The sequence below is a fragment of the Gobio gobio genome, assembly GCF_949357685.1.
Source record: "Gobio gobio genome assembly, chromosome: 23".
Taxonomy (NCBI): Eukaryota; Metazoa; Chordata; class Actinopteri; order Cypriniformes; family Gobionidae; genus Gobio; species Gobio gobio.
In genome coordinates, this window is record NC_137119.1 from 24,228,184 (window position 1) to 24,252,853 (window position 24,670).

The 24,670-nt window shown below is 36.7% G+C and overlaps 1 protein-coding gene across 18 annotated transcripts in view; it reads right to left on the bottom strand.

Annotated features, from left to right (window-relative positions):
• The window catches only part of relch (RAB11 binding and LisH domain, coiled-coil and HEAT repeat containing), a 71,277-nt gene that overhangs the window by 24,653 nt on the left and 21,954 nt on the right, over window positions 1-24,670 (bottom strand). For 12 of the 18 annotated variants that reach the window (XR_013815649.1, XR_013815650.1, XM_079805785.1 and 9 more), the window contains 9 exons: window positions 20,561-20,649; window positions 19,715-20,023; window positions 18,405-18,480; window positions 13,948-14,043; window positions 5,707-5,819; window positions 5,521-5,611; window positions 1,076-1,147; window positions 424-564; window positions 148-312 (listed from right to left, as the gene is read on the bottom strand). Coding sequence is in view for 16 of the 18 variants with exons in the window: in XM_079805785.1 (XP_079661911.1) it covers window positions 148-312; window positions 424-564; window positions 1,076-1,147; window positions 5,521-5,611; window positions 5,707-5,819; window positions 13,948-14,043; window positions 18,405-18,480; window positions 19,715-20,023; window positions 20,561-20,649 (1,152 nt within the window). In the remaining 2 variants the exon portion in view is untranslated. Of the gene's footprint in view, window positions 1-147; window positions 313-423; window positions 565-1,075; window positions 1,148-5,520; window positions 5,612-5,706; window positions 5,820-13,623; window positions 13,648-13,947; window positions 14,044-18,404; window positions 18,481-19,714; window positions 20,024-20,560; window positions 20,650-24,670 lie in introns of all 18 variants that reach the window. The other 6 variants (XM_079805793.1, XM_079805784.1, XM_079805783.1 and 3 more) reach the window with 1 other exon arrangement.

Sequence of the window (24,670 nt, forward strand, 5' to 3'; positions counted from 1 at the left end):
GATTGAAATAATCCATAAAAAATATAAAATAAAATAATGTAAAACCATTCAAAATAGCCCAAGCGTAAACATGCTAAAGAAACCATGTGGAACGGCAGACCCCAAAAGTATGTCATTGTGTGTGAGTGTGTGTGTGCTGGTTTTCACCTTGAGCAGCTTCTCGATGCGTGTGAGGAGGGAGGGGATGAGCTGGGACTGTAAATTGCCCAGTTCTGTGCACCAGGCAGCGAAGGCAGGAATGAACACTTGGTGGGTGGCACTGACCACCCTCTCTGATGGGTCACCCAGAGACAACAGCATCAGTTCAAAGCCCTGTAACACAGCCATACAAAATAAAGCACACATACATAAGAAAATACTAGTAAAATTACTGTAAAAACTTGTCAACACTGGATTATGCTTAAACACAAAAGTAGCACACACCTGTAAGTATTTGTCTGGATCATCGATGTAGGCCATTATAATGCCTAAACTTTTCACCACAGCCTCTCGGACCATATCTGCTTTATCTTCCGCCAACATTTGCTGAAGCATGGACAGAACCAGGGAGCTTCGGATCTCCTTCTGCCGACAAACATATTTGCATTGCCATGCCAGTTCTGATCATGCCATGCCATCACAACATATTTTTTGTATACTGCTTTGTTGAGTTAAATCATTAAGTGTTTCTACTCCATCATAGACAGGAGCATTCAAAGGCAAAGAAGGCATAACGCCAACAATTAGAGAACCAGTTGAGCCAAATCAGTCCCGATATATTCATAGCACTAAACGAACAGCCCGCTGAGCGTTCCAACCGTAACTCTATGATGTACAGCCACTGTAAACAAACAGCATTCCTCCATAGCAACACACACATGTGATCAAAGTGAACATAAATGTAAACAGAATTTGCACTGTGCTGATTTTCGCCGGTTTGATTATTTGATCATTATTATTTAATTATTTCAACGTGCTCTTGCTTGACTACGTCTAGAGTTTAGCGATCACTAACTGTGACATTGTTGAAAGGTGGACATGATTAATGTGTCCCAGTTAGACAGCTTTTATATTTAGGAGGAACAGAGTCTCTTACGGGTAAATAAGGGGCCAGGGCTCCACATGCTTCCGCCACCAGAAGTCTTCTCTCTGGATACTTGTGGTTGATCTGAGCAAGAGAAACACACATGCAACACAGACATACACAGACAGCACAAGACACAACACGGCAGCGTCAGTTCCAGCTCTGACCGCAGGACTGCATACCCACCCGTACCCTCTGTAAACCACATTAGCTCATATTTTTCAGTGTTAAACGCTGAAATTGTTTTTGGTTCTTTCCTGAGCGGAAATAGGTTTCCATGTGGGGAGTTGTGAATGCACTGTACTTATGAGAGAGTTTACTTAAAACTAACAGTAAACATGGGGATGTGTACCAAGCCATGGAATCTTTAAATATTTAAAAATTCAATAAATATTCAATTATTACATTTTCCCTCACAGGAATCTAACAGCTAAAGTCTTAAAAGACTAAAAGACTCCATTCAAAAGGTTGAAAAATAAAATATTTTAAAATTCACTAAATATTTAAAAATAAAAAAAATAATAATAAAAAATCTATAAATGGTCAAATATTCCATTATAAAGATTCCCTTCTAAAACCAACTGCTCTCCCCACTATGTTCTTTAAAAGATTAATAGAGATTTATAAAAAAAGATTTATAAAAGATAAAACATTTATTTAAAACAAATAATTCTAAAGTTGAGATTTGATGATTCCATTCTAAAATCATATAATATGGAATATATCGTGGAATATAAAAATCAATATTTCATTATAAAGATTACATTCTAAATGTATTCAAAGATGCCATTCTAAAAGGTATTCAAAGATTCCATTGTTTGTTCCAGTGTTTCATTCCAAATTAGCATTGGGATATTTACATGGTAAACAAAAGGTCAATATCACAATCCATATTATTATAAAACATTTCAACTTGACATACAATAGAAACTCTAAAATACATTTGTGTGATACACTCTGAAATGTTACATGTAAAAATGTTTCTGAATAAAAGCCTTTTCTGGAAGTATCATAAAAATTACAGTCCAACAGAATATGTTTAACAGTGAAAGGAACATTGTAAAAATATTACATTATAAAGACATTTTAAATGGTTTAAAAAAAATTTAATTCTAAAAATATTCAAATAATCTAGTGTAAAAAGATCCAAAAACTGCTCAAGCTAAAAATGATAATTTTTTTAAGTGATTAATTGTCTAAATAGTTTAAAGGGACCATATACTACACTTCTAAACTACTAAAGTCCTTTTTAAATGTTAGTAAATTATGTTTTGCACAAAAATTGACAAATTTAGCTTTCCATGACCATTTTCACATTTTCTCTGACACGCTCTGAAATAAACAGTAGCTTATTTTGCCAATGCACCTTCTATAAACAAATGAGCCCTGAGGATTAATCGGCTAACCTTACATGTGAAAACTATTACCAATGTTCAAACTGTCTTTCATCAGTGTGGCCAGGTTGCTGAAGAGATTAGGTATTTATACATAAAAGCTCATGTGTTGTAACACAGAGTATGCCAACACAATTATTAAATAGAACATCCTTCCTTAAGGAAAACGTCTTCCTTAAAGGGGTCATGACATGAGAAATCAAATTTACCTTGATCTTTTGACATATAAGAGGCCTTTGTACAATTAAAGCGTCTTGCATGTCCTCCTAATTATAACCAGAGCATTTAATCAAGCCTCCAAAACTGCTCGTTTTGATATTGCAGGATACGTGATGTCACACTGGCAAAACCATTTGCATATGACTGCCTCCAGAGCAAGACATAGAGACAGAGCGACACGCGTCATAATCTAAAGACCACGCCCACCGGGGGGGAAAACAATCAAACCGTCTCCATTGACTTTGCATTGCGTGAAGCGGCCTCCTTGTCATTTCGGACTTATATCAGCTTTTATACATTGTTCAGTTTTTTGAAATGTGACAAAGTGTACTGCAAACAAGCTAAACAAAACCCAGAAGCAAAAACCCAGATGTTTTTATAAGCTGTTGACCCAAAAAACGAGCATTTAAGGACAAAAAAGTGGATTCAGGCCATTGAGACAGAGCGCTACAGGTCATATTACACTGATAACTACGGCGACTAGAGGGGAATGTAATCAACGACAGGAAATATCATATATAAAACGGACATTTGGATATTTGACTTAACAGTGACAAAATGTTTACTGCACACATACACATACACATACTGAGACATACTGAGTGTCAGGATCCCAAAATTGACCCATTCTTCCTGCTGAAGCTTCACTTCGTATTGCCTGTATCCACTTATATCTTCTTAAACGCTCGTTTTTTTGGGTCGACAGCTTATAAAAACTTATTTCTGTGTTTTTTAGCTTGTTTGCTGTACATCTTGTCACATATCAGCTTTTAGACATTGTTCTGTTTTTTGTTATAAGTCCAAAATGACAATGAGGCAGCCTCACGCAATGCAAAGTCAATGGAGAGTGTTGGATTGTTTTCCCCCCCGGTGTGGGAGTGGCCTAAATACGCTCTGTCTCTATTGGCGAATAGTTATACATCATTGCACCATAGGCCCCCGCCCACTGGCATTCATTATCTTAAAGGGTTAGTTTACACAAAAAGGAAAATTCTGTCATTAATTACTCACCCTCATGTTGTTCAAAAACCGCAAGACTTTCATTCATCTTCGGAAGACAAATTAAGATCTTTTTGATGAAATCTGAGAGCTTTCTCTCCCACCATTGACAGCTTTGCAGCTATCACTTTGATTTCAAATATTTGTCCCGACAAAGCCTTATTTGATGAGTTATTGTGATTTATGAGTGATGTAGAATAGATGACTGCTGCGCTTGTGATAGGGCGCATGTTAACTGAGACAGAGAGAACAAGAAGAGAGCCCTCCCCCGCACTCTCTCTGTCTTCAAAATAAGCACTGTCTTAGCTTTCTCATATTTCACATATTAATCAAAATCAAAAGGTCGGAAGACCGAATTCATGTTGCACGTGGTGCATTCGGAATTTTTTTTCCTTGAATTACCGCTGGGTGTGAATTGTGCTCAAAAAACATTGACTCTTCTGTAAATAGTGTAAAAAATGAGGAACAAAAACAAACATCAAGGTATCAAAATAAGCTGAGCAAAAATGACAAACTGTTTCTTTGAATTTATTTTTAATTTATTGTCAGTATTGCGCTTGCAGATCACGTGGGTAGGGTACTTTTTACTGTGTGTGTGGATGACCATGTCTGTGAGCCACCAACCGAAGATCGTTTTTGACCCAGGAAAAACCCTGTTTGACGCTTCAAAAAGTTCATAACATTATCGCAAAACTAATCCATATGAATTGAGCGGTTTAATACAAATTTTCTGAAAAGACACAATCGCTCTATATGATAAAGAGATTGAATTTAGGTTATTATTAACATTTAAACACTGATCATCGAACATAAACAGAAGTTCAACCGAACCTGCTTGACGCGTGAGAACAAACCTCAAGCGGAAGCTCAAACGTGCGGTGTAACACATGAGAATTAACCATAAGTGGTTCTCACATGTAAAGTGAACATGCTCGAGCTTCCGTTTACTACAACTGATGTGTGCGTTGATTAATGTTTTTATGTGAATACAAGCCTAAATTAAATCTGTTCAGCGTATATAGTGATCGTGTCTCTTTAGAAACTTTGGACTAAACAACTCAGATTCATATAGAACAGTTTTACGATCTCCTTATTAATTTTTTGAAGCGTCAAAGGGGAAGTTGCGTAGCTGTCAATGGAGAGACAGAAATCTCTCAGATTTCATTAAAAATGTATTAATTTGTTAAAAACAAAAGCCTTGCGGGTTTGGAACGACATGAGGTTGCGTAAATGATGACAGAATTTTCATTTTTGGGTGAACTATCCTTTTAACGGCTGCCATTTGCCCATTGAAAAGCGAACAGAACCCATTATAATGACTGACACCATCTACGCTGGATACAGTATACAGATAGGCGTTCGGTTTCTGACATTCTTCACACACTTGAGGCTGTTGTTGACAACAGGACAAATGAAAGAGAGAAGGAAAGTTTGCTTTGACACATCCCGTGTAAACAGCTCGTCTGCATCTCTGTTACAGACTTCAGAAGGATCCCAGCATATTTCAATGCCATCCTGGAACGCGTCGAAGGATTAAATGTTCGTTCGGAGCATTTTGTTTTGTAAACGAGGCACAGTGTAATCGAGCGTTCGCAAAGAAACTTTTGTTGAAAGATGAAGCAGCAAGAACTGTATCGGATCTGACAGCAGCTTCATCACAAACTGTAAGTAAATTATTTCATAATGCTTTGTCTGTAAATGCCGCATACATATTTGTTTTATTAACATTGTAAGTGAACATTATAAGGAACATATTCAAATAATACAAAAAATCCATGTCATGATCCCTTCAACAGGTGGGAAGATTTTATGTGGTGAGAGTGTATACACGAGTACAGAACTAACCTGTTCCCAGCACTGTGGCAGGAGTTCGGCTTCCACCCGAGTGGGACCCACATGACGAGCGAATGCCACACAGCCGGTCAGAATCATCTGCCTGAAGAGGAACATTACAGCAGAATGCTATCAGACTCGAATCAAAACCGACATCGGTCAGTGTACACATGCGCAGATGCCCAAATGCGCACACACCTCTGCTCATCGTCAGGTCTCTTGATAAGATTAAAGAGGATGTGCAGTAGCTGGTCTCTTTCTTTGGGCTCGGGATGTAGGCAGGCCGTACACAGAATGAGAGGAATCAACTCCTGTGGACACACACATGAAACGTAGGTCAAATAATATCCACTGTACACGGAAAAAAACATATTCATGCACCTGCTGAGACACTGAGAAGGGAACTTCGGCAAGCAGGCATTTGAGGATACAGAAAACACCTTCACCACAAAGGAGAGAGTCTACTAAGTCACTAAAAATCACAGCACCAACTAGGGCCGGGCGATATATATTGGATATTCACCACATTTGCAATGATTTTGTTGGTAATATAATATTAAGAAACACTGTATACTGAAATGATTTTTAGTAGGTCATTAATTTTCCTAAAAACTATCACTAGTTTCGGAATCATTACTTGTCTCTTGTTTTACAAGTATGAGAATGTTTATTGATTTTTTTTTTAAATGTGCATGCCATTATTATTATTATTTTTATTAAATGCTTTTAAAAATACATTTACAATAAATTTAGTTAAAAATATATATTTTATAAATATATATGTATTTCCAGGTCCATGGAAACCATGTGTGTCAGTGCATATAAATGAAATTTAATATAATAATTTTTTCCCATTTAATTTTTTCATCTTTGTTCATTTAATGCAAAGCAATTTGGCAAAATGGCTTGATAATTTAACAATTTTATAGCAATAATGATGGTTTAGTTTAAATGAAGATTCTTTAAAAACCTTTTAAGACATTTCAGAGAAAATAAATAAATCAAACTCTATTCTGAATATTGTCAAAAGGCTTTATTGACATTATTACATTATATCGCCTAGTCCTAGCACTAACACCTATCTAAGCGTCATCTGTGTCATCATATGTGTATGTGGATGTGAACAAATGTTAGCCATGTTAACCTGTGGTGGTGGTTGTTTACCGTAATAGCGAGACGCAGTTACGAAAAGGAAACCTCACCAGCACAACAGATAGATATCGCATTACAGAACAGGCAGTGTGCCCTTGGTACACGTCTCATGGCCAAATAGCGGTTACTAGCCCTGTTTTTCACGCGGATCCAGAATAGAAACAACAGATCAAAATTCACAAGAAGATTGTGACAGTTTATTTTCTCTAGATTTATCTCATCTTGGGACGTAACCGTGGGTAGACCTTAGCCTCAAACGGACATTTTAAAGTGAAAGATAGTTAAGCAAATATGCGGCAAGACTGCAGGCTGTATGACGCCGTGCTTGTTTGTTTGGACGGCCCTTTCAATACACCCGCTTCTGTCACCTGGCAAGAGTTAAAACCATCATTTTAATCGGATGTTATGAAACTAAGGGCTGGTCTGTTGGAGTCGTTTCATGAGTAGTGACTCTGTGTGAGAATGTGGCATTCTGAGGCAGGGGTGTGCAGCGTCTCCAGCACCTGGAGGAGAGCTTTCAACAGAGGCACATTTATGAAGTATTTTATTTGGCTCTGGCCCAAAGCGAAAGCATGTAAATGTGATTGAAAGCCGTGGAAGAGCTACTGGAAAAAGATGAACGCTTACAGTCAGTACAACAAAAAGCAAGCATTAAGAATGGAAAAAGCTTTGCTATTTTGACCAATAAATAAATGCACACAAAAATTGTATTTGGGCTTAAAAACTGGGAAAACCTGACTTTTTATGCAAAAATAAAACAATACTATCACACTGCATTAGTAAATAAATATCAAACAAATGATTCTAGGTTGACACTTTGACTTGATAAATGTATTTTTCCAGACTTTCAATTATTTTGTCATAAAAAAAAAATAATAATAATAATAATAATAATAATACATATATATATATATATATATATATATATATATATATATATAACAGTGAACAAGGTTTTATAATTTATCAAATGTTTTCATTTTATGATTTCTAAATAAACAAAATGTCTCTGTGATACATTTTGTTCGAAGTGTGCTTATAACTTGTAATATATCCGTTCAAAAGTTCAGGATCAGTAAGATTTTTAATGTCTTAAAAAAGAAGCATAATTTTTTCAGCATCGTTACGGTCACATGATCCTTCAAGAAACATTTATTATTATTATCAAATGTTGAAAAGTTATTTTTTCATGATTCTTTGATTAATAGAAAGTTCAAAAGAATATAATTTATTTGAAATAGACTCTTTTGTAACATTAAAAATGTCTTTACTGTCACTTTTGACCAATTTAATGCATTCTTGCTGAATACAAGTATTAATTTCCATTATTAATTTCTTTCCAAAAAATAAAATACAATTCTTACTGAAAACCTTTGAACGGTAGTCTATTATGTTACAAAAGCTTTCTATTCTATCTTTCTATATATTCAAATAGTAAAACTTTTCAATAGTAAATGAGATTTCAAAATTTTACTTTTTTGTATTTTTAAATCAATAAACAGCAGTGTGTGTGTATATATATATATATATATATATATATATATATATATATATATATATATATATATATATATATATATATATATATATATATATATATATATATATATATATATATATATATATATATATATACACACACATTTGTATGCATGCATGAATTCATATGATTCTAGAGGGTTCCCACACCAAAGAATTTCCATAAATTTTCCCTGACTTTCCATTCTTTCTTAAGTATTAAAAATAAGCTTATATATTGTTATATGTGTATATGGTTGTAAAATTAACAAATAAATAAAATGTCAATTTGAAAAGTATGCTAATGCTATAATTATTTATATTAACTTCTAACTTTGTTTGATATTTTGTATCAAATCCAATGACAATTGTGCATATGGCTGAGGTGTCCAAATACTTTTTGGGCCACCGTTGCTTCAAAAAATGTGAACAATAAATCTGTCCGGAAAACAGAAAAAAAACAAAAACAAAAAAACTTAACAAGAACTTGCACGTTTAGATTCCTCATCATTGTTTCCCATAAAAAACTTGTATTTATATATGCAAATCTGCAGCTCTACCATAAGCCTGCATTGACTCATGAACACAATCCTGAATTCAAAGGAAATCAACTGCTAAATATCAAGATAGCAGAAAGCAAAGAGGCCCAATAAGAAATGCACCCACATATGCAAGCACACACCAGGCATAGTTCTGCAAGAGGAGTTTTGGACTGTTGCAAACACACAATGTAATGGCTGGGGTACCTGATGTCTTATCTGTTTCACGTGGTAATCAATAACTTGAATAGCCTTTAATGCCGAAAGACTTTATCTTTACAATAAAGCTTTTGTAGGTGTACAGATGACCAGAATTATATTGCAAGGCAGGTGTTCCAGCAGCTCCTGATTAGTAATTGTTCTGCACCAGATGAGGGGGAAAAACTGAAGGTGTGGCGGAGTGTGAGTGTGCCTAAATTCAAGGAAGAAGGTTATGAAGCTAACAGAATTAACAGGCAAAGCTCAAAGTCCAGTTTAGACGAGAACGAGGAGATCTCTTGCTCCTTGTGTGGTGTTTGTTTTCACTCAACTTCAGCCTGGAAAGCATCCAATTTGTCTTAAACTGTCACCTGGCATCCGTAAAACAGAACTGCCCTATGCAAATCAGAGGGGCCCGAAGGGGAAAAGGCTGTGGAACTAGCTTGGTACACACCTTTGGATCTGCTCTCAGCAGATGTGAAATGTGTGCATGTACCTGTTTTTTTCTTTTCTTTTAAAGTTTAGTCATTTAAACCAAATCATCTCTGTAACAGGGAGGCAAAGAAAACAATTTAAACTCAGACAAGGTTTCACCTTCAGCTGAAAGGCAGCCATTATTACAGCAGCCTGAAGCAAAGAAACGTTCCATTGCCTTGGCTATCAAAGTTCATTTGAAATCTCTATTTAGTTTGGTTGCTCACCATTTATAAAACCAATTCAGATTGGATGAGCCGCATTTGACACCATTGTAAAAATATATATTCGCACACCTGTGACAGCAACTGTAAACGACTAAGAGTTGGGCTAATTAATTATATTTATTTGAAAAATTACACATATTGATTATTACCAATTTTATGGTAACATTTTAAAACACGGTCTAATTTGTTAATATTAGTTAGCTACATTAGTTAACATGAACTAACAATGAAAAATACTTTATTTTATTTTTTTTGCGTGGGGAAGGGTCTTGGTCTTATTGGTTTATTTAAAGGAATTAAATTATTAAAGGATTAAAAGGGATTTAAGAAAATAAAGAAAAAGAAATAAGAACGGTAAAAGTTCCAGTTCTATTGTAGTTATGGAGTAAAATATTTGTAAATAATATATTTTTTTTTAAATGCACACATTCACTCTTATTTTCGTCTGCCTAATATGTAAAAATGCTAAACGTTTCTTGTTACGTCAAATTCAGTTATGATTACACAAATAATGTCATATTTTCTATTTAAAACTGAAATTTCAATGTCAAGTAGTTTGCATCACTCAATATTACTTCTGAACGTCTTTAGCGTAAAACAGTTGTCAAATATTAAATGTTTAGCTACTTCCATCTTACGACGCACTCTTTCACTTCTATAACTAAAGGGTCGCGTTGGAATTCGCACTAACAGTAAACCCCGCCTTCTTTGATTTGATTGGCCATCTCACTCATTCTGACAGTGACGAGCGCTGTAAGACCGCTGAGGCAGAGCAGCCTAAAAATGTAAATTTTTACTTTTGTCATCCTAGCAACAAACAGAGCGGTGAGTAATGGAGTACAGCAGAGCAGCATCAATAATATCAAATATTGGGCCATTTCTAATTATTCGGGGGGACTTGTCCCCGTCAATGTCTATGGTAGTTACAGCCCTGTGTCTCAGTAATCTCAACATTTACTAATAAACAAACTATTAAAATCAAAAGGTGAATCTGTTAACATTAGTTAAATGCACATTGAACTTACATGAACATTTTTATTAATTAATATTGACAACGTTTAAAAAAATGCTGTTCATGTTAGTTCACGGTGCATTTACTAATGTTAACAGATTCACCTTTTGATTTTAATAGTTTATTAGTTATAAACTTAATGCATTAACTAATGGTAATAAATGAGATCTTATTTTAAATAGTTACTAATTTTATTTATAGTTCATTTAAAATAAAAAATAAACATTTTAACCATATTCATTAAACAATGTTGCAATTTATGTTGCTGTTGCCGGCGTTTTATGCAAGCAATAAGAAACTTTAAGGGCGGTCCCACTAAACTTTAAGCATGTAAAATTTCATCGGACACGGCAACGAATGACATATGACATCACACTCTGTGGTCCCTCTTTTAAAAACATGAATTCAACAGAAATAATAAAAAACCCAAAAGGTAAAAATATACTTCTTCACTTTCTTTGCTATGCCGCAAACCTGCAGTTCTTTCTTTTAATTCAGCTAAGAGGTCACGCAGTGACGTATTTATCTTCACAGGTCAGACTTCACAAAGCTTTGGAATGCAAAAAAAATGTGCATCACAAATCACAAAATGTGAACATTTCCGTCTTCTACATTTGCATGTTTATGAAAGGAAGTCAATGGAACGGAAACTGTAGGGCAACGGCCCCCCCATAGGCTTGAATGTTACACCGGTTTTACCACAGTTAAGGGGTTTTAGGGATGCCACTTTATATCATGAATAAGAATATACTTAAAGGGTGACTAAACCCTAAACCAACTTTTTTTAGTTAATGATCTGCAAGACTAGGGCTTTATTAATGCTGTTCATTGATTCGAGTAAATGTTTTGACATTTGGGTATAAAGTGTTTTAATTCTATAATATATGGTGTAAAACCGTCAAAGTGCTGCCCTCTTAAGGTTGAACGGGGGCTACTGCAGTTGAATTTTCCCATTGGACGTTGTAGGTCATAGTGACTTTTGATGGTTCTTCCGACGGCTCACTACCCATGCCCCTGGCACGAGCTCACCACGCCCTCAGAAATGTTTTCACCAATCACATGATGAGAACGGCTTCACTCCAGTATGAACTTTCATGTTACATGAAATAGAAACATTATGAATTAAACTTACTTGACACTTGCTATCAACATTGTAATGAAGAAAATGCGGTTAAATAATGCAGTTGTCATTACACGTCAGGCTTTTCTCACGATATTTTTGCCGCACGTCATGTGTACAGATAGTTTTCATACATGAGACGCACTTTCAAACCCTGACACAAAAGTGGTTGCCGCGGTAACGAACAATACCGTAACGTGCTGGTGTACAGTCTTACTTTTATTTGAGGAAATCTGTTTATAATAGGCTATTAGGTTTGAACTTATTGGTCCAGCGCTGCTTATTGATTCAGTTAATTTGAATGAAAATACATCGTATGTATCTGATCTATTTTTAGTGGCATTCAGTATAATGATTTGACTTCACTAGCATCGTCGCCATCAGGAGTTAACGCAGTTTGAGCCAGAGGCTCGCATTGACTCCGGGTCTGTGTCTACAGACAATTCACCCTCCTCCACTTCAGGTGAAGGTGGGGGAGAATCTTTGCGACTCGCGAGTCAGACAGCTGTCAATCAATCCGTCACTGCGGGTCTAGGGTCCACGCCCTCCGCTCAGTCCTGCCCTCGGTTCATCACCTCTGTCTCCGCTGGGCTCTGCCCACTTTTCCAGCATTTTTTAAATATTGCCAATGGGTGGAGTTAAGCGCTGAGCTGGGGTTTAGTTACCCTTTAAAAGTCATCATAAAATAGAAGTGGCGATAGTCTTTTCTTCCCTATTGTGATGCATATCAGAGTGAAACTGCTTCTCGAACAAGACAAAAATAATGTAGGGAACTGATTAGATTGTTAGGTAGTGGTTTGCTATTGTTGTGATGTCATGTGAGTGACAGGTTGTCCTGCCCTCACGCTAGTAAACACGTCATCAGAGAAGAGATGTCACTGCAAGAGGAAGGGGAAGTTATTTTGATAAAATATTACACATAAATTTGTAAAACAAATTATGATCAGCACAGATAAATCATTTATAATAAACAATGCGATATTCCATTAAAAGTTTTATGTTAAAGTTATGGTGATTTTAACTGTAGTAAAATTCCAGCAACACTCTGCCTATAGACATATTTTCCTTTGGAAAAGGAAGTTGAGGTGGAGCGTATCAAAGGGTTCTTCCCCTTTTCTATTGTCAATAGCTCTTAGTTTACATCAAAGCTTTCAATGCCCCTGAGAGCAAGATTAGCTATCAATATTTTCGGTTACGTTTTCCTGGAAGAAAGCTGTCAAAGCGGAAAGTAACACAATTCTAAAAGTGAAAGTTAGGAGTCAATAATAAACTTTTTCCTTCCGTCATCTATGTGTCACTTGTTTTGCCTTATTTGCCTGTTTTAAATATTTGAAATGTTGTTGATATTTTAATAATATTTTAGAACACAAATGTAGGATGCATTATATTATATAAGATATGATAAAAATGACAACAAATATACAATAAAATATAAATATACCATCCTTAATTTTGTTGTTGTTCTAACTTACTTTCATGCTTGTTTTGTCTTATTTTAAATAATTTTAAGTAATATTGAGGTCCCCTTGGAAGTTTGTCGAGGCCCCCTGGATGAGAACCACTGATATAAACAAACATGCTATTCTTATTACAGATTATCGCTGTGAATTTGTTTGTAAATACCTTGGCAAGTCAAAAAAAAAAGAAAAGACATTTAGAGCTTCATCAGTGTAGAAGGTCAATAATAAGCCAATAATAAGTTCCAAAGCTTCAGTCATCAATAAAATGAGAGATATATAAAAGGAAATGCATTTAATAGTCACTGACAACAAAGTAAGCTGATAAAAAAAGCCAAGCCAACTGAAAGGTCAAATGTCACACGCGTGATGAAGGAAGGAGGGCTGATGTGAGAACGTGCCGATATGTTCCACTCACCTGACAGAGGTGCACAACCATTCTCTATCGGAGCAGTGAGATGCATGCACAAAAGCAAGAGAAGACATGAGTGAACAGAACAAAAGAGAGAGAGAGGTGGACTGGGTCAGGGGGCATAGAGAGAGAGAGATAGAGACACACACACACACACACACACACACACACACACACATACACATACACAACTGCAATGGAAAAATATAAGTTGAGTCAACACTGAATTAAGAATTGAATGAGAGGGAGAAGCCAGCCGCAGTGGACATGGAAGCCGTAGTGGCTGATGGAAAAATGGATGGGCTGTTGGGTGAAAAGGTCAATGGTTACCTCTCGCTTGGCGAGCAGGACATTGGGTACGATGTGTGGCAGACAGCGGCCCAACATGAGCATGACGCTCTGCTCACTGTCAGCGATTCGAGAAACCTGAGAAACAAGGACATGGAATTAGACGCAAGAATGTCACCATAAAGACCAGCAGAGGGAAACATGTCAGGCATTTCATATAATCACACGTGCCTTAAAATTACTGCTTAGCTGCAACCAGAGAACCTTTTCTGCTTTTGTATTCTGGACATAGAAGACACCGTGTACTCTGTGACCTCTCAAATGTGCCTATTAATGCATTCCTGGTGATTTTGAAAGCCAAGATAACCGAACTGCTCCCAGTGAACTTTCTGTGCTAATGACTGGTCATAATAGTTTAAAAGGAAGAGTTCACTTAATTTCAATTGTCTTAACACTCACTTTATTCAAATCAGTATGACTTTAACAAAATAAAAGCACTAGAAAATTGGTGTACATGACTTTTGGTCTCATGAACAGACCGAAATTTCAATCATTATTCATTGACAATCTTTGGCACGTGAGCAGTTCATCACTGCATCCGGACCATTGTGTCAGTGTCTTGATAACCAAATCAGAGTATTTTTTTTTATTATTTATATACTATAACAGTATTTAATAATATTTTTAGTTTTCATTGTAATGCTTAAAGTTTGAGTAATTCTGATTCTGTTATGTGCTTTTGCTGTTTTCTTTTTTATATTTATATTTAGCTTTTATTAAATTTTCTTTCAGTTTTAGTTTTTAGTAATTTTAGGTCTTCAACTTCAGGGTCTAAAATTAACACTCGTCAAGCGCCAAAAAATTCTGCGTTGGCAGGTATATGAAACGGTGTCACTCTGCAGTTGGCATGCGATAATGCATGAACGTGAACATATGTGAACGATGCTCGGGACAGTTGACAGGCCAGCAATGCATCGTCACGAAAGTTTAAGCCTTGACAATTTAAATATTCAAGCGCACGAAGACGCAAAAAGGAGCTCAATTCGTTATAGTTTTGTGTGTGCACACATCTGAAGCACATGCCCTATCTCAGACAGTGTGCAAATACTAAACTGACCTCTCTTCTGGCACTTGACAAATTCACACAAAATAGTGTAAAAAAAAAAAAAAAAAAGTAAGTATCCTTCTTAAGTGAACATAAACAGTTGAGAAAGTAAATGCATGTGTACAGTATCAGTATATTATGCCTCGTTTCCACCAACTGGATAGGTTCATTACAATTCGGTACGGTACGTAAGTTTTTCCCATTGTCAGAAGTTGTGAATCGTACCCTAATACCGAACCGTACCACTTTTTTGACACCCTTTCATTGGGGTACCTAGCACAGTAGTCCGGCACTAACGGGTGGAGCTATACTCACTGAGGAACTTTGATTGGTTGACAGAGAATCGTCACTTGCGCGCATTTTTTTCGCGAATGTCTTCTTCTTGTGACTACAGCCACATCCCGAGAAGCAAGAACTAGATCTGCTGTGTCCTCCATTGTTGTTTACTGTGTCACTTTCTTCTTTGCGTGAGAATACGTTGATCGATACACCACGCCTATCAAGTAAGGGTGCGGTTTGCAATGGAAACAAGCCATATCAGGGTTTAGCACTCCAAATCGTACTGAACCCTACCGCTCGGTGGAAACGAGCCATCAGATGAGTGCATTCACTCTTAAATTAACACGCCACTATTTTTGAAAATAGGCTAATTTTCCAACTCCCCCAGAGTTTTAGAGTTTTACCATTTTCGAATCCATTCAGCCAATCTCTGGGTCTGGCGGTAGCACTTTTAGCAAAGCTTAGCATAGGTCATTGAATCTGATTAGACCGTTAGCATCTCGCTCAAAAATGACCAAAGAGTTTACATATTTTTCCTATTTAAAACTTGACTCTCCTGTAGTTACATCGTGTACTAAGAACGACGGAAAATGAAAAGTTGCAATTTCTAGGAAACTATGGCTAGGAACTATACTCTAATTCCTGCGTAATAATCAAGGAACTTTGCTGCCATACCATGGGTGCAGCAGGTGCAATATTACGCAGCGCCTGAAAATAGGCTAACTTCCGTCAACATAACCAACGTGACAACCGGCTTGCACAGGGAGCGTGCCAACTCACAAAAAACTTGCGAGTACAAAATTGCGCCGAAATTGTCAAATACACACAAGTGTACGTACAAAATTACTGTCTTGATGAGTATGGGTAAACATAGTCGTGAGTGAATATTAACATTTGTGTAACTGCATGTAACAGTATCCATGCATTCGGTCTTAAAGTGAAAGCAGTCGAATAATCCTGCTGCGCTCTAATTTTTTTTTGTCTTTTGTTGTTTGATTAACCTTAAATGACACTCACTGCTCTCGAATGACTAACTTTTTTAACCTTAATTGTAGGATTAATATGATTTAATTTATTCAGGAAAGACCATCCAATATTATTTTACATTTGATTCCTTATTAAATGTCTTTAGTATTTCTTACCTCAATACTAGCCTACTGTTAGACCCATCCGAAGAAAAAAAAAAAAACTTAGAGCACTGGGTTGCGTAATATTTTTAATCCATTTTATTAATTTGTGCTCCTGCTTGTAAATTGTTTATTTGTTCTTATTTAAAAATCTTATTACTGTTTACTTGTCTTTTTGTTTGAAAGTCAGTTAGAAATCAGGCTTGTGCTGTGTAAGCTATTGTGCAACAAATGCCCAGTTGTAAAAACAAAAATGCACTGCATGATCAAACATTTATGGCCCCTTCACGAGAGTCACCTAAGGGGGGGGGGGGGGGGGGGGGGATTCCCCATTTAAAAAAATACAATAAATGTCTGTAAAAATCCTGATTGAAGCATCCCTATAAATAATTCTACATGATAAGAAGGCTTCAAATAGATCGGTATCAGCAGATACTACTTCCTGTGATCGCTATCGGTGATCAGCTCCAAAAGTCCTGGTCGGAGCACCATTAGTCTTGTTTTTAATCAAACAACAAAGGGCAAAGAAAAGAAAAAAATAATTCACTCACTGCTCCTGACTGAATGACTTTTGTAACTTTAATAAGGATGTTTCATTTATACAGTGAAGACAATGCAGTGTTATTTTACATGTGCTTACTTTATTCTATTTCTGTACCTGAAAGCTACTGTGAGACCTACCTGAAAAACAAACCATTCAGACTTGGTTTTGTGAGCTGATTCAATTAAAAAATTGAAAAGATGATGACTTGCGAAAATTTAAAGAATGACTTGTTCACAAACTCATGAGCAAATCTCAGGAATTTTAAAGCGACAAAAAAAAAGGTGTCACTTGCCAGTTGGCATGCAATAATGGATGAACGTAAACACGCTCGGGACAGTTGACAGGCCAGCACTGCATCGTCACGAAAGTTTAAGCCTTGACAATTCAAATATACAAGCGCAAGACAATGCAAAACTTGCTTACTTTATTACATTTCTATAACTGAAAACTACTGTCAGACCTACCTGAAAAACACTGATTATTTCATTTGTATCTTTGTTATACTGTATTCATTCGTGCTTTTGCTTGTAATTTGATTATTTGTTTTTATTTTATAAGTGACTGTTTACTTGTCTTTAATAATATTTTAAATGTATATTGGTTAGGTGAGTTAACTGTGGTATTAAAATTGGAATAGAGAATTTTGAATTTTCACTGGTATCTAAAATGTTGGTGTCATGACTGCCTGTTTTTGCAAAAACAGTTTTATGGCTGTTAAAAATTATTAGTGGCTGGTCATTTTTTTAACTGAACAACTATTTATGTTTGGTCTGTTCGTCACACACTGCTATTGTATGGCTTCAGATGAATTAGGATTTATGCTGCCTTCACGTGCTATCGGAAATTTGATCATTCCGACTTCTGAAGTCGTGATTATGAGCTCATTGCATTCAAGTTTCAAAATGTGAGGGCGTTCGTGTGCAATTTTTACCAAGGAAACTCGTATTTACATATACATATTTGCAATAATTCAGAGAGTATGTGAAGGCAGCATTAGGAGTCAAATATAACTTTTTAATGATACATCTAGGGCAGTGGTTCCCAACCACGTTCCATTTTGCATGTCTCCTCAGACACACCTGATTCAGGTCTGATATCAGCTCATTAGTAGTGCCTCCAAAACCTGATGTGGGTGTGTCAGACAAAGGAGACATGCAAAATGTGCACTGTTGGAGGGCCTCCAGGAACATGGTTTTGGAACCACTAATCTAGGGTTCCTTTCTATCCTTTAAGATTAAATGCTGCAGGCCCTATTCACTGTAACTGCACTGAAAAGTGCAGCCAATTCAAATATTCCACTGAATAAAGAAAAAGTCACACTGGTTTGAAAAAACATGAGTATATAATGGCAAACTTAAAATTTTTAGGTGAACTACACCTTTAAGCGTCTCTAAATGTGCTTGTGCATTTGTACCTGTCCTGTATGCTACCCGATCCCACTCACCTCTGAGCCCAGCCTACTGTCAGCAGACATTCGACAGAAGGACAAAAGTGCTTGGTGGAAGGCCGGAGACAGCTTTCTGCACAAGCAAACAAAACATGATTTAACAAGCCACCTCCACCTCCGGTTACCAATAACTCCACATATTAGCCCAGCTTTCCACAGAACAGAGCAAAACGCTGATATAGGAACAGTCAAAACAAGGAGAGCATAATTTGTCTGAATCAGCCTCGTGGGGTAAAAGTCCATCCGGAGCAGATGTGCAAAATGATGATGAATGGAATATTTGGTGCCACTGCAGTAAGAGCCGGGTGAGGACTGTGACGGTGCTCAATGCAGTGCTGCCATCTAGTGGTCATAACGGCCTTGTTCCAAAACCTAGTAAGCTTCCTCATTGTCTACTACAGTGTTTCCCAACCCAGTTCCTGAAGGCACACCAACAGTGCACATTTTGGATGTCTCCGTTATCTGACCCATATATTTCTGGTCTTGGAGTCTCTACAGATGTTGGAGTCTCCACTTACAGTGAGTTAAATCAGATGAGTTTGATTAGGAAGAGTTGGAAAATGTGTAGTGTTGGTGTGCCTCCAGGAACAGGGTTGGGAAACACTCGTCTACTACACAGTGAGCCAGTACTATAGTACTATACTGTCTACAATGACAAAAGCTACCTACTAAGTTACTGACTTTTTTTTTTGTTGGGAAAGAACTTGAAGAAATTAATACATTTATTCATCAAGGATGCATTCAATTGATCAAAAGTGACAGTAAAGACATTTATAATGTTACAAAAGATTATATTTAAAATAAATGCTTTTCTTTTTAACTATTCAATATAATAATCATAAATGTTTCTTGAGGATCAAATCATCATATTAGAATGATTTGTAAAAGGATCATGTGACACTAAAGACTGGAGTAATGATGCTGAAAATTCAGCTTTGCAGCACATAAACAAACTATATTTTCAAATATATTCAAATATAAAACATTTATTATACATTTTAATAATATTTCACAATATGCCTGTTTTTTTTTTTTTTGTATTTGAATAAAATAAATGCAGCCTTGGTGAGCATAAGAGACTTCTTTCAAAAACATTTAAAAGCTTACCTATCAAAAACGGCAGTGTATGATGCCAAATAGGTGTCCTACTGTAGGTAGGAGGCTCGCTATGTTTTGTAACAGATCTCACTTCAAATTATTTTTTTGTTGTAACTTGTTTGAGTACTCTCTCTATTTGCCCTTGTGCACCTCATCAACTCCTTTTTAACAGTCTAATAGTGCAGTCTACAAGGAAGTGCAGGTCTCACCTGTTGGGCCGGTCAAATTGCACAGCAGTTTTACCCTGTTGACTCTGAGACTTTAGTTTGCTGTGAGGTTGTGTAGCAGTAGTGGTGCTTTCAGTGCAGTCAGTAGTAGTAGTAGTAGTAGTTGTAGTGGTTGAGGCCTTTGTAGCGTTGGCATCCGGGGGGCTGTCGGTTTCTGTGACCCCTCGCATGTCCAAATACTGTCCATTGTCTAGGGGGGGTTTATCACATAGATGGTCTTGTTTAGACGGAGTCGACTTCATTACAGTTGTGGTTTCTGATGAAACGTTCCTCCGAAGCGTCTGGATATCACTGCACATGCACACACACACACACACACACACACACGTATTTATTAGAGATAACAATGTGCAAAACTTACATAAAATGTACTAAAATATAGGAGTGAATACAGAGCTGAGGCAAACAGATAGGACAGGAGAGTTAGAGACAGAGAAGACAAAATATGAAGTGGAGGCATATCTAGTTAGGAGAGATGTGTAAAGCTCATCTCTTGCTAGGAAATGTAAATGCCATGCTGAAAAATGTCAGAGACCCAAAGGTCATGATGATGAGAGTCCATTGAGCCTGAGGCTATTTTCTACAGTGCTTGAAAGCAGGACATTGGAATACTGGACCTTTATTTTTTTATATTTAATTGTATATTACATTTTTAAAAAATATTTGGATAAGTACATTTTTTTCCTTTGAAAGAATTGTTTTCTTTTATTCAGCAAGAAAACATTAAATTGATCAATAGGCATAGTAAAGAAATGTATAATACAATACAATTTTATTTCAAATAAATGTTTTTAAACTAGCCCTCAGGCAGCAGGCAATGACACTTACCTCTGGAGCTTTTTAATCTGTTCAGCCAGACTCTGTTTCTCACTGTTCAGCAGGCTGATCTGATATTCCAGCTCCTGAACCACTTCCTGCTGCAGATGACAACGAAATTAGACTTAGACGTTGGCATATTTTACACCAAATAAAACCAATACCGGTACTATTTTAAAATCACATTTCAGACAATAGAGCTGCATGTTTAATCACAAATCCCTTTTGAATAGACATTTAACATGGGCTTTGGTCTTATTCTGGTAATGTAAGTGTCAGGTAAATGTAACCTGATTGCTTTAATCCGATTAAGCCAATACACCAGGGCCGGTAGTTCAACAAGTTTAATCTGGATCAGAATGATCTGGATTTGGAAATACCAGGTTTTGCAATTCAGGATCAGGTAATTAAGTCTTACTTTAGTGCTAGTTTTTCAAAGCAAAATTGGATTGGTCTGATTCAGATACACACTTTATCAGATGACCAAATCTGTATTACCAGTGCTCGAAATGGGATCACAATCACAATGTAAGCTGCTAGAACAACAAGACCCCACATAGACAAGAGAATAGTCTATGTGGGGTCACTTTAAGTGTTTTTATTTGAACAATAAAATGAATCATCACGTTTCATGAAACATCACCTTTCATTCTCAAATTACTTTAAACAGTCAGACCCCTAAAGAAACGTTTTTGAGAAGAAAAAAATCATTTGTGAGAGAATTCGATTGAAAGATAATTGTTCCTCCCATTTCCGTCCCTTTAGGGACTCAGTAGCTCCTCGTCTGTGTCCAGTTGCATGAAAGCTCTTAAGGTATCCCTGAAGGGGGAAAAATCCCTAAGGTAAGGGATTTCTTTAGGAGCATTGCAACAAACGTCTTAACCGCCACCCTTATCTAAGTGTGTATACTACTCATCTAGGGCTGTAGCGATACACTAATCTCACGATACGATACACGATATTCAGCTCACGATACGATATATATCACGATATTCAGCCAACGATACGATTCGATATAATAATTCGATACACTTACATCATTTTCTGAAAGATTTAAAGGGGACAGAGTGATTTTGGTGACATCTTGTGAGTGTTTCATTTACTTGGATTGAATTAACTGAACTGAAAACTAAAATCATCAATTACACAATATATGTCTCTGACGGGACAGAGTCTACAGCTTGCAAATGCTGGACAAAATGAATCAAAGATGTGTTGAGAAAATTAGTTCCATTTATTGAAACAGTGCAAACTGTAGCTTACAAGCCTTTGAAAAGTAAATAAAGTGCAGTATTGCAATTAACAATGGAGTTTTAAAAATTGCAGCAAGTGGCCTGTTCTGATCAGTTTCTTTGACAGCTTTTTTAGCTTGACACTGACACTTGGTAGTATTTCCAGAGTATTTCACGTTTGTGTCACACAGCTTGCAAATCAACCGCGATGCTTTTGTCTAAGTCAAGGGTCTCCAACCTTTTTTCATTTGAGAGCTACTTTTTAAAAAAGAAAGTCAAAGAGAGCTAATCATGTTATATAATACTTAAAAATCTTAAATAATGCATCATAATTCTCATATTAACAACTATCCAAACTGTTTTACACCTGAAAGAGTATAGTAGTAGTTCCAGTAGTCGGTACAATACCACAATTTTTTTTTTAAATAAATGTTTTATTATATATGATGATAATCATAAGTAAATAATACATAAACATGTAAAGGCTGTATGCTGTTTAAAAGTAAACATTGTTTATAAATGAAAGATCAAGTGAAAAATAAGCAACCATTAATAATTATATAATTAGTATTATTTATTTCATAATTATTATTATTAGTAGAGACGTATTATTATTACATAGAGACGTAGCTAAATTTACTGTAGGCTACAATCTGTAGTCAATCTCTTCACGTTAAACCAAACTTTTATTTTGACGGGTTGCCGTGATTGCCAGTGTCTGTGTTCATGATGATATGACAGTGGGTGCGAGTCTCAGTCATTCAGCTCCCTAGTTCAGTCAGGGCACTGATCAGGGATCAGCCCATTGACTTGTGTCCTGATCAGTGCCCTGACTACTGAACCAGGAGCAGAATGAGACGCAGCCAGTTTTCTCAAATGAAACGGTAAATTCTCATGAAGTGACGGTTTATGCGTTCGTGTCGGCAGAGACTACAAGAGCGAGTGCGCACGCGGCGCTCGTCATCCACACAGACGCAGAACATGCAGGAGTAATATTTAAATAGTATTTTGCAGTTTATTATTTACAGACACTAGTATATATATTCGGCTTCAGTCTGGAGCCCTGCGCTTATATGAACACGGAAGCGACTAAACGCAGCTGCTATGGTGAGCTATTTTTAGAACAGACCCGCGGGCAACTCCTGTGGAAAGTCGTCGCTTTCCTTCTTCTTTTTAAACCCAAAGTGCTCCCACACATCTGCTTTTAAGCATGAAGGCGCTGGATTTATATTCGCCGCCATTTTTTTTTATCTCCTCGCTCTGACTCCGTAAACAAGAAGAGGTAGACGTCGGCGTCTGTGTAAAGTTAGTAGTACGGGTAACTTGCTCTACAACGATTCTAGCGGCTGGCTGACCAAATCGCTCTTCCTGCAACGCAAATGGGGGTAAACACGGGGATTTGAATGGGACTTATGAATCGATACTTTCTTGGGAGAAAAAATATCGATTTATATCGCAGAATCAATAAAATTGCCCAGCCCATACACATCTCGAGTTTCTGGCCAGAGAAGCGGTTGCTATAGTTATGAAATCTCCCACAATAAACATAACGGAGCACTGACTTGTGAAACAAGTTTAACATTTACTAAACTATACAACTGTACTACAATATTTAAGTTATGGAGATTATTAAAGGCGGTCTGACAGACGACACAGAGCATCCTAAATTTCGAGCACATTGTTTCTATAAGTCAAGCTACGACACCAGAGAAGGCTCAAAATCCTGTCATGCCACACATATTCATAAAATTACATTATGTTTGTCCAACCTGTTGTTATTTGTATTGTACTCACGTATCAACTTATGTCACGACAGTACAGAATGACGCGTTCGTTGTCCTAGACACGGGCTGCGTCCGAAATCGCGTACTATGTGAGTAGATACTACATTTGAATTTGAACAAACTTCACGACCGTTAAAAAAGTATGTTCCATTTAGTATGAATGTATGTAGTGAATGTAATCCGGACGTAGTAAAACGCCATGTTGTCATGATCATGTGACCTACCAGCGTCAGTTGTGTCCCATTCCCTCCATTCATAAATCGTCTCCCGTGGCCTCATGGGATAGTAAAGTGTCCATCGTATGCACACTTCAGAATCTCGCCGGAAGTAGTAGGTCATCCGGGTACTTTTCGCCTACTGTTTTTCGAATACTATGAATTCGGACATACTACTCTGTTGGCATACTGTTTTTCGTATACTATATAGTAGAGGAGTATTAGATTTCGGACGCAGCTACAGTGTGGCTCGACGTTTAGTGCTGTCTGCTAACCGACTTTACAGTAGGCTACTGAAAACAAGAAATCGAACGTACTTTCAACAGGCTTATTTTGATCACTAAAACTGCACATCGGTACTTCCTCCTTAATTAACATAAAATCATCAATTTGAGTTCAGCAGACGACTTAAGGGACCTGTTTTAATCCCTTAATTTTTTTAGGGCTGAATGGTTACTTAAGGGTAGGGTTGTGCGTGATGCCCCCCGTTGCGAGTCTTGTTGTGAGTGCGACACACACAAATCCTCTTCTATAGTTAAACTAAAAACTCAGCAGCGATTGCTCTGTAAATTAAATTGAGAATATAACTAATGCATATATGCTATTTTAAATACTGTAGTCTATGCCAGATATATATAGCCTACATTTTGAAATGATTTGAGGCGGAAACATCAATTTCATAAGCATGCATGTTTATTTTAGCACTTCCGTCAGTGAAACAACACACTACAGCCTATAAAACATCTAAACGATTATCAGTAAATAATGGTAGGCTACCCTAAAGAATATAAGAAAATTAAATATTAGTTAAAAAATATTTTATTCATACTATTTCCCCACAAAGATGCGTCAAATAGCCTACCGCTCTGCGCTTTGAGATGAATGACATGA